Source organism: Fistularia commersonii, chromosome 3 (assembly GCF_037954325.1).
Source record: "Fistularia commersonii isolate RoL2024-O1a breed Wild chromosome 3, RoL_Fcom_v1.0, whole genome shotgun sequence".
Classification (NCBI taxonomy): domain Eukaryota; kingdom Metazoa; phylum Chordata; class Actinopteri; order Syngnathiformes; family Fistulariidae; genus Fistularia; species Fistularia commersonii.
This window is the reverse complement of record NC_141286.1, coordinates 3194544-3205033: the sequence shown is the minus strand read 5'-3', so window position 1 is coordinate 3205033 and position 10490 is coordinate 3194544. Positions and strand designations below refer to the sequence as shown.

The 10490-nt window shown below is 39.3% G+C and overlaps 1 protein-coding gene across 2 annotated transcripts; it reads right to left on the bottom strand.

Moving 5' to 3' along the window:
* Positions 1 to 104: 104 nt before the first annotated feature.
* On the bottom strand, positions 105 to 8890 carry usf1 (upstream transcription factor 1). 2 transcript variants are annotated; one of them, XM_086141493.1, is made up of 11 exons: positions 8824 to 8890; positions 8122 to 8183; positions 7921 to 7970; positions 6494 to 6606; positions 4470 to 4583; positions 3041 to 3194; positions 2668 to 2755; positions 2049 to 2107; positions 1887 to 1981; positions 1676 to 1804; positions 105 to 860 (listed from the first exon to the last, which is right to left on the bottom strand). In XM_086141493.1, the coding sequence occupies exons 2-11, from the start codon at positions 8127 to 8129 to the stop codon at positions 771 to 773; spliced, it is 900 nt and encodes a 299-aa protein (XP_085997619.1). In that variant the 5' UTR covers positions 8130 to 8183; positions 8824 to 8890; the 3' UTR covers positions 105 to 770. The 2 variants fall into 2 exon arrangements, with proteins under 2 accessions (XP_085997619.1, XP_085997611.1); XM_086141485.1 differs by lacking the exon at positions 8824 to 8890 and having other exon boundaries at positions 8122 to 8366.
* Between the last annotated feature and the right edge of the window lie 1600 nt (positions 8891 to 10490).

Here is a 10490-nt window from a genome sequence, read left to right as displayed (position 1 = left end):
TACTTCTGGTCGACAATTTCAAAATAAGATGCAGTCACCCTCAGGCTATTGTCTTAATTTGATGGGTGATAAATAGGTGAATGGCAAATAATTTCAGCTCCACATTTGTTAACCAATATACCAACTTTAATAAACACAACTTAAATTGAATCAGAACATACAGCAGATTACTTTTGTTTTAATTGTAAAGATGTACATGGCCGACCTACAATGCAAAGCTTGAGCATCTCCATCTGATTGAGTTAGTTACATTGTTGCAATGTAATTACTGTCCCCGGCGAAAATAAATGGAAGGACGTAGAAAAATACAAATACAAAAAAGCAAAAAGAGCTCAAATATGAACTGGATGACACGCTTGATATTGACTGTTAAGGTGTGAGGTGAAGAAGAGACGGGAAGAAGTCGAAGCAAAAGATAAAAGTTGTTAGAAGATATGATTGAGTGCATCTGAGACATTAAAAAAAAAAAAAAGACTGCAGAGGTTAGGTAAATAAACTGATATGACAAGTTAGTTGAGCTTCACTAACCTGGATGTTTGAGAAACTATACAGAGGAAAACATTCAACGCTTGCTTGAAAGTTCTATTTCCTCGCCATCCAGGTGAAGTTTTGTTACAGAGCTGTATTTACCGGAGCAAATGAGCGAGGACACTAGGTTGAATATCAAGGAAGATATTCGATCATGTCATCCTGTTTCATGCACACTCGATCACAAAGTATCTCAAAAGCATTTCAAGTACTCGTTTGGCCCACATGTGGTTGCCTTCTTCTCACTGGGGGTCTGTGCTGGATGATCCCACAATGCCATGTTGTCGCAGGAGGTTCCTCAGGATCTGATTCTTAGATTTCCAGTCTTCTACCTGAGAAACAACAAGAATTATGAAGAAAAAAGTGCAAATAAAAAGTTTAGAATGCCAGAGCAGCCTCGTCGACACATCGTCTATGAGTATGGAATCCGATAAGAACAATATTTTATCGACATCCACAGTTGTACATCTACAGACACTTTTTTAGACGCTGACATTGGTTGAACATTGAGGATGTCATGTCATGATTGCGTACAGATGATAGTGAAATGGTGTTGATTGTAACTTTTTGTTGGCAACTAGCATGTTAACATGTAAATGTTTACATCCACACAATGTAATTGTGCTGCTTTCCTCTCAATTGCTGGTTTTAAAAACAAACGTTGTTGTCTTTGTCATCAAATATTTGATATCTGCGTGATACTAAATTCTTTCTAATATTAACCCTAGAACATTAACGTTAAAATAAGTAACACCATCACTAACATTGGGTATATTTTACCCAATACAACATCCTGGATAAAATACAGTTTTCACCAATTTATAAATGGGCCGATGGGAGGAAGGAAACAAACATATAATTAATAACATCAGTGAGCAGCCTGAAGCTACCTTAGGACCCATAAAACTCAAAAATTCAAAACATAAAGACAATGGCAACACAATGAAAATCACATGACAAGAATTGTGTGGGTGAAAATAACCCGCCGTTAGTGTTCTGGGGTTAAACAGACACACAGTGCAACTGTAATCAACATGTTAGCAAGTGCTAACCAAAGGATCACAACGTATCAGTAATCCATAGTAATGTGGAGACACACATATGCACACGCACACGCACACACACACACACGCACGCTCGCACAAACCTCTTGTCTGAGTAGCTGGTTGTCGATCCTGAGACGGTCAAGTGCACTGATGTCCTCCCCTAGCTTATGGTTGCTCTGCCGCATCTCCTTGATGTATTCACAAGCTTTGGACAGAATCCCTCCTTTGCTCTAAAAAAACATCAGCTCGGAGTAAAAACTAGCGAGGAGAGAGCGAGTGTGTTCCTCGGCGTGTTGAGTAAGCCGACCTCACCTGCCCGGTCTTGGTATAGTCCACGTTACAGTCAGGTATGGCCTTTGAAAGCTGCACAATCCAGTTGTTGATCTTGTCTCTACGACGCCGTTCAACTGTTTGACAAATGTCTCACCTTCAGTGTCCTACTTTTATATTAACGATAAAATCATCCTCACCAACCTTCGTTGTGCTGCGCTCGCCTTTTCTCATCTCTGGAACCCCGAGGAGCCTCTTGCTTTCTACAAAACAAAGATACCGTCAGATAACGATGCTAAGCTAAAAAATATGGAAAAAAAAAAGGACTGTTTTATTCAGAGGACTGTTTTTTTTTTTTTTTTTGTTATCAGCCTAGGTATTCAAATTCACATGCCAGAGACAAAATATGCTGTGAGGACGTGTAGTTTAATTGGATTTTGTGTGGCACGGCATCACTGGGCTTACTTTTTAAAGTATAATTTCCACAATTAGAAATGGTCCTTATTCCTTTTTAGGTCATTTCTTCAGCTGCTATTTACTGTTTTGCATTTCTAGGTCAGTGATGGCTGTTTTTTAGGTAATGCCTATTTGATCTAATGACTTGCAAACATTGAAAGGTGACTGGATACTAATGTGCCAATTTTTAAACGGTTAGAAAACAACTATTAAACTTACTAGGATATGATTGTAATAACCACAAATAACCACCGATTTATTTCGTTTAAAATAAAGAACAATGTTTGTATCAGACAATGATCTCCTCTGGGTTATAGAGAGAATACATGACAAATATGAGTGTGCATGTCTATGACAAGGTACATACGCTACATATGGCTGAGTGCGAGGTGCGATTGTCCTTTGATTGGACCCTGTCAAAACTTCCTGGGGAGACATCATTACGTACAGCTGCCCTGGAAAAACAAAAAACAAAAAAAAAAAACAGAAAATCTCATGAGCAGAGAAGACCCTGTTTCTGCAAGAGCGTATAATGTTCGTAAGGCATCCAGGTCATGGTTATTTGATGATAAAATAATTCCCGGAAGTGGACTTGCTCAAACCTTCAAACACACAAGACTTTTTTTTCATTCAAAGCCTCTCGGACCTTCGTTAAAATTGATTGAGCCAAGTTGCCGCGACACGATTTATCGGCAAATAGTATCTGTGACACATCCACAAACACACAGGTAAGACAGCACCTGTGGGCGTGGTCTGGCCGAGCAGTGTGTCGGAGGCCTGCACCGTGGTCACCATCGTGCCCGTGGTGGCGTCAGCAATAGTGGCAGGATAGTAGGTGTACTGTGTTTCAGCACCACTGTCGCCCTCCAGACCATCGGACTGGGAGAACACAGCCTGCAGCAAAATACACATTTCCACAGTTAGTCTTGTGGTGCCTGTTCAGCAAGGTCATACAGACATGTGATCAGATTATCTATCAAGTCTATGAAGCTGAATGCTGTTATCTTCAAAGGGTATTTTTATCAACTTCTGTATCATCGCTATTGCTTTATTGCTATGGTGACGGACACCAACAGATTCATCACCTGACTCTGTACCTCTCTGACCTCAGCACAGATGTAGTTTTCGCATTCACCGTCAAGGCCTGTGCCGGTGTCATTAGTGGAGTTTCCATTGCATACTTTACCAATTTGTAGCACATTTTCAAAAATATCTGCAAAATAGAATAATTCAGCTTAATCCAAAAAAGTTAAGTTTTGGGCTGACAGCATGCCCCAATTCTGCGACGATTGAAACGGCAACATAGAACAAGGGGCAACAAATGAGTTTCCCTGATTTTGACTTCCAGCGGTTTATATCTAGACACTTGCAACTCACATTGAAGTTAAAGCTGTTACCAAAACGCCACAACTAGTCAGTCCGATTGAGATCAATCACAATCCTGCAACTCAAGAAAGACTAAACCAGACAGGGGATGGAAAGACATACAACTATCAATATCTCTTTTGTGAGGACTTTTTCAGATCTGGTCCACCACAATTTACCGTAAAAATATAAACCAATCACAGAGCAGGTTCAGCATCAGACAGTCTTGATTTACACTCGTCCCTATGAGGGACTTACAAGTCTGTTTTTTTAGCAGTTTTGTACTTGTGTTTAAAAAGCAGTCAGATTAATACAACTAATAAAACCACACAAGTGGAAGAGCCAGATGGAGTGTAGGAGAGAGGAGGACAAGGAATGAGCTGGAGGTAAATGTGTGATCTTTCAGTCTTCAGCAAATAATGAGCATGAAGGCCAAAGACATGCAACTCGATCACAACCATTTAAGACACTAATATATTACATTCGCATCCACAAAATATTTACATTGTCATGAATGAATAATAATAGCATTCCGATTATCGACAAACAAGTACAATTATTGAAGCCCAGAGTTAAACAAGGTTCTGCGGATAATCAAAACTTTGATCAGTGTATATTCAATGCAATGGATGAAAAATGGATTATTCTTTCTCAGTCACAAGATTTCTCTGATGAAACCAGCCCTGTGTGAAGTTGGCTCAAAGCACGGTAGCAGTTCTAGTGAAATACTACAGAAGACAGGGAAATATGGTTAAAAGGATGTTGTAAGATGTGGTAATTGCGTATATGTTCAGTCTTTCTCACCTGTGTGACCGTCTGAGTGGTTGCTGGGAAACCAGCAACAAGGCTGACAGCTGCAGCTCCATCAGTCTGACCCTCCAACTGGCCATCTGACACCTGGATGACTCTGTACGTTACCTGTGACACACATTAGCACCAAAAGTCAGCAGCCGGGCAAACAAAGTACTTGTTTTAACTTGCAAAGGAGGTCACGATTGCAGAGAGCTGTAGGTCATATGATCCTCAAATGATGACAAGTCAGATTATACCTGCATCAGTTTAGATCAGGGTGTCAAACTCAAATACACAGTGGGCCAAAATTCAAAACTGGGTCAAAGTCGTGGGCCAACATTGATATATATTGAAAAAAATCTTCCTCCAGATATAACAATGAACCTTTTCATATGGACCCAAACAAGTTTTGCTTAAAAACTAAATATGGAACAAGCACAGCTTAATACTATACAATATATAACTTAATATTGCGCACATGCAAAATCCTGTTTTCTGCCTAAGTAGCAGGTTGCCAGTATTAGCATAAGGTCGCTATGACTACTGTACACAGAGGAGAGGGCGTTTATGGGTCCTGTTGTGATTTTCCTGCCAAAACACCAGCAGAAAATTCTGGGATTTGTAGAATTAGGGATACATGCACTGTAGACTATACCTGCGGTCCAGCTCTGATAGTCATTTGGTTTGGCTTTGCCGGCCAAATATAATTAAAGTGCGGGCCAAAGCTGGCCCACGGGCCAGAGTTTGACACCTATAGTTTGACAATGAATGAGATTAGATCTTGGAGTTACAACTTAATTGACCCATCATAGAAAACAAAACAACCTGTGGAACTGTAGTGTGTATAATATGCACATTAACCGTATATTAACTGTATTAACTGAATAAAACCCAATAATTTTAGCAAATCGTCTCACCAGCATATACAACCTTGACCAGGTCTCATTAACAGGCTAGTGGACTTTTTAAATCACAGATTGCAGAATATGACGGTAATTGGTGTTTTATCCAACATGCATTTATCTTCCATTGGCTCTCCCCAGGGCTGTGTCCCCTCACCTGTTGTATTCATTTTATATACAAACAAGTGCCAGAATCGCCACATAAAAGGAAAATTGTCACGTTTGCGGACGACTCGGTGACTGTGTCACTCCTTAACGAGGATGCAAAACACGGCCCTGTGGTAATTGATTTTTTTTGAGTGGTGTGAGCACTCGTCCTTCGGAATCAAGGTTTTGAAAACCAAGTAAATGATTATTGATTTTAGAAAGAGGCCTCCAGGAAACCCTCCTTTTTCACTCATAGCCAGGTAGTGGAAACCGTACAACAGAACAGATACCTGGGATCTATACTAGACACAACCTGACTTTCGAGGCAAATACCGAGGAGCCCCTCATGAAACATGTAGCATGCACCTTATCCCTCGGTTCAGAGTATTTTATTATGTGTTCTTGTGGTGGGTAGGTGTTGCTGTCCGTGTTGTTATCTGTTTTCCCTTTGTTCTTTGTTTTTCCCTGCTAGCTGTAAAAAAAATTTCCCCTCACGGGGAAAATAAAGTTTAACTTACCTGGATTTAAAAATGTGCCTGATCTGCCTCTACGCTCTGCTACAATGAAAAATGAATATCAATCCATCAATCTTCTGCTGCTCATCCTGCACTCAGGGTCGCGGGGGATGCTGGAGTCTATCCCGAGTCGGGGTTCACCCTGGACTGGTTGCCGGTCAATGGCAGGGCCACATACACTGACGGACAATCATTCACTCACTCATTCTTTCGGGGGAATTTTCCCATTTTTTTCCCCTATTAACCCGCTGCATTCTTTTGGCCTGTTGGAGGAAACCGGAGAACCCAAGCAGACATGGGGAGAATATGCAAACTCCACATAGAAAGGAATCAAACCAGTGTCCTTCGCGCTGAGGCCCAAGCGCTAACCACTGCGCCACCGTGCCGACCCATCTCATTGGGTAATTACAGGTTATTAATGTAGATTATACTGATGAAAAAAAATCAGGGTGAATTTGTAGGAGCCTCTTACCTGTCCTCCTGCTCCTTCTGTTTTGAAAAGATATTTGATGGACTGATCACTGAAGGTAGTTGCAGACTGAATTGCTGCGATGGCTGCCGGGTCTTCTGCAGTGGCAACAGAGCCTTGAGGGGGACAAACCATAGAAAGCTGCTGAGATGTTTTTCTATATTGTAGGTTATAGAGAATAAAAAGTTTCAACACATTAAACTATGCAAAAATATGAATACCATAACATTCAGATTTCCATTTTCAACTCTGCCTTGGAAAGGGAAATGTTAGATATACAAAAGTAATAAACTAGGTCATACACATTTGGAACATCATAGGTGATGCATTTAGGCATGTAAAATTAAGCACTTTGGAAAAATGGGGAAAAACTCATGTTTTATATTCTCTTGGGCTTTTTCTTTTCAAAAATTTTTGCCAATTTTTCCTTCCCAATTTTCTGTTACCTATTTCTATTAAGGCAACCAGACAAATCTACTCAATTCAGTTTCTTTTCAGTCTGCAGATCAGTCTGACCCTGATTTCCAGCAGCTTCGCATTGCTGTGCCAATCTCAAGTAGTTATCTCATAATGGTTCTGTTTAATACAAGGCCAGGCCAATAACTGCTGAGGAACAAAAATGCCTCTGTGAATGCTTGAAAAGGTCTGTAGCATTTCCAGGGGCATTTTTATAAACATAAGACAGATGCCCCACCTAACTGGATAGAAGGACCAGGATAATTTATGTAGTCGAAAAGAAGATTAAAAACACACTGAAATATTTCAACTTGGACTTTGACTTTTTTGGCCTGCTGTCATTGTTAGATGCCTAAAAAAACAACTGAGGGTGACCCAGACAATTCATTTTGATTGCGGTCTGATGGTTCAAGGCTGAATTCTCACCATGGTTTTGAAGCCACTTCTTGCAAAACTAACGGTGGTTTATTGTTGAGTCAGACTCTGAATTTTGAAGTTGGGATTATTAACAATTTGCTCATGGTATATGCTTGTGTGAGGAGGTGGATTGAACAAATATGCTGTCAGCAAATAAACTAAAACAATTAGTTCCAGATTGACAAAAAGTTGGCAAAGCTAACAAACAAAACATAATCCTTGCAACGGTCTGACTGTCAAATTATGCATCACCGCCGTGGATAGATGATCCACAATTAGCCACTATTTGACTAAACATAACATTAATACAAAGATCTGACTTTATTGAATTAAAAGATCAATTACTTTATTGATCCCCATAAGGGCAATGTGGGTGCTGCTGCAGCACAGGTATCAAAATACATTACACAACAATAACAATAACACAAATCTGTCAGTAACACAAATCTGTTATGGTATGATTTTTGTGTTTCCATGCAATTCAAAGTTTAAAACACAGAATTTGAGCAGCTTGGATATTTATGTTCAAACAGTCTAACGAAAAGTTTTATCGATACCTTCTTCGTTGACTGCAACACTCCCATCCGGTTCAGGGCTTTTCTGCTGGCTGTAAAAAAATAAAATAAAATAAAAATAAAAAAACACACACACAAACGGAAGCTTCAGTGTCGTTGATCGAAACGTTAAGCTAGCTCCGTCCAAACAAACATGCTTCTTGTTATTAATTAACAATGGCGAATGTTAAGCCCCCGGCTTACCTCTTCATTTCTGCCGACAGTCTTGGACGAGGAGACCGCCTTCGCTCTCTCCCTCAGCCGGACTATGGAACAAGTACATGGGCTCGTCAGACAGACGACGGGAAACACATTATTTGGCTTCCCTACATGACTTCTGGCAACGACTTGCCCGCGGCAGCGACTCGGACCGAAGACGGCGGCTGTAAAAATGTGATGTTGGTTGGAACTGCGGGGTTTTGTTGAGGCTGAGTCAGATAGATCGTTACGGCCAAAGACAACCGGAAACGGATGTTTTTACCCCTTCAAAACTCCGGAGTCAAACTTACTAATATCTGTCGAAAATGCAGGTTGGACGCACTCGATTGAGCTTCAGTTTTTTCCCCGCTTACCTAAAAATGTTCTTCAAGCATCGCGTATTTTCAAAAACATATAATTAGCAACACAAGTCCCGATGAGTATGGAAACGCGAGTTTTAATTTGAAAGAAGAAACCGGATATGGAATGCCTCGTACTGGCTAGCTTGATGGGAAATCGCTAACAACATTCGGCCCCAGCGGTTTATACAGATGTTTAACAATGCGCTTCATTCACGGGTGGTTACACAGAAGCGCTGGCGGAGAAAGTGAATCGGTTATTGTCTCATGTTTATTTAAAAGGGGCATATAATGCACCATGGACTGGGTCGGGGCGACGGTAAACCACTCTGAACAAAGGTGTACTTACGCCGCAGTGGACCCTCCCCCGATATTTGTCAACAGACCAGCCTCGGCATTGCGTTGACGCATGCGCAAAAGGAAGTGGCGTCATCGGGTTCTCAAACGTTTTACTTTGTCCTCTGACTTCTGCACTAAAATATACTTTTCTCTGTCGGCAATTTTCACTTCTTTTGTGTTTTCGTCAATTTTCTCAGTTCATTTCATGGATATTTTAATGAAACGAGAGATGAGATGTACTTCAATGATCCCATGCTTTGGACTAAAATGTCTTACTGCACTGCCACACTGTTCATATTTATGATATTTATTAAAATGGTTACCATCATTATTTCTTAACAATTCGTATCCTAATGCACTTCAGCCAGCAGAGTAAGAATTTCACTGTGCAAGGAAATAGTTTTCTAAACTGTGCATGTGACAATAAACACTTTGAATCTTGAAATAAATATAATAAATAAACTCTAAAGTGTAAGTGAAAAGTATACATTTAAAATAAAATGTCTCTCCATATTTACCAATACACAGGGGTAAATAATGCATAAAGTTTTGGCATGAGGTAGGAAAGATTTCCTGTACCTTTCTAAATGATGAAGCCATGTAATTCATGGTTTGTACATGATTCTCTCTACTCTAAAAACATTTCAGACACAAATGATTCAGGTGTCTCTCTCAGTGATTGAGTGTCATTTTAACCCATAATTCTTTAAAAAGACGATTTTAGAAAATTAATTTATCTGAATATAATTCTATATAAAATTGCAGCACCACAACAACTAATGTTAGTATTAAAAAAAAAACAAAAAACAACACATTGAACTATTAAATGAACGTAAACAAACCTATTTAACAAATAGGTTATTGTTATGTTTGGCAACAGTCTGCATCATCAAGTATCATCAATGTTTCTTTATTATTTTGAAACATAACAATTGATGTTCAGTTGTTGGCTCACATTTTCAGCCCCTATTTTTCATTTTATAGAGATGACAATAAAAACGCTAAGATTCATTTGCCTAAGAAAAACAGTGATTTAAAATGATTTTACCACACAATGAACAAAGTGAAACATAAATAGTTATTGATGACTTTGGTGATTTTGTGTGTGTGTGTGTATGTGTTTGTTTGTGTGTGTTTCTCTAATAGTCTAATAGTCATTTCTAATAATGTGTTTCTATGGAGTGAAAAATCAAAAGAGAAAAATAATTGCGTCAAAATCATTAACAAAGCAACTAGTAGGAGAGAAAAATAATGACAATAGCTTCATTTTAACAGAAGATACGGGTGCGTACCAAGAAAATAAGTTGCCTGTGAGGGCAACTTATTCTTTAGAGAAAGTATAGAACTGTCGATTTAATTCATTTAAAAATATATTTTTGAAATTTCATGTTTCATTCATATTCAGTCTAATGTTCTTTGTTGCGTGGATTAGAATTGTATTGTATTGTATGTAGTGATCATGGGGTGTACAAGTCCAAGCTGGTTGGTTAGGACTTTGTTTTATTTCATGATTACTTTTTTGACAGTCTATTTTTATAGTGGCTAAACTTGTGAGTTTTTAACACTTTTCCAAATCTACTAAATAGTGGCGAGCTGTTGAGCTGCCTGCTCAACTTGGTTACTGATGTCAAGAAATGATGAAAGTCATGTGAAACTTTGTGTTCATCATTTACTAAC

What these genes read in the sequence shown, in the direction of transcription:
- usf1 (XM_086141493.1), bottom strand. An exon ending in TGTTGCAGTCAACGAAGAAG is followed by an intron (nt 6,607 to 7,920) that starts GTATCGATAAAA and finishes GTCCCCCTCAAG; the next exon opens with GCTCTGTTGCCACTGCAGAA. An exon ending in CGCACTCAGCCATATGTAGC is followed by an intron (nt 2,108 to 2,667) that starts GTATGTACCTTG and finishes TTTGTTTTGTAG; the next exon opens with AAAGCAAGAGGCTCCTCGGG.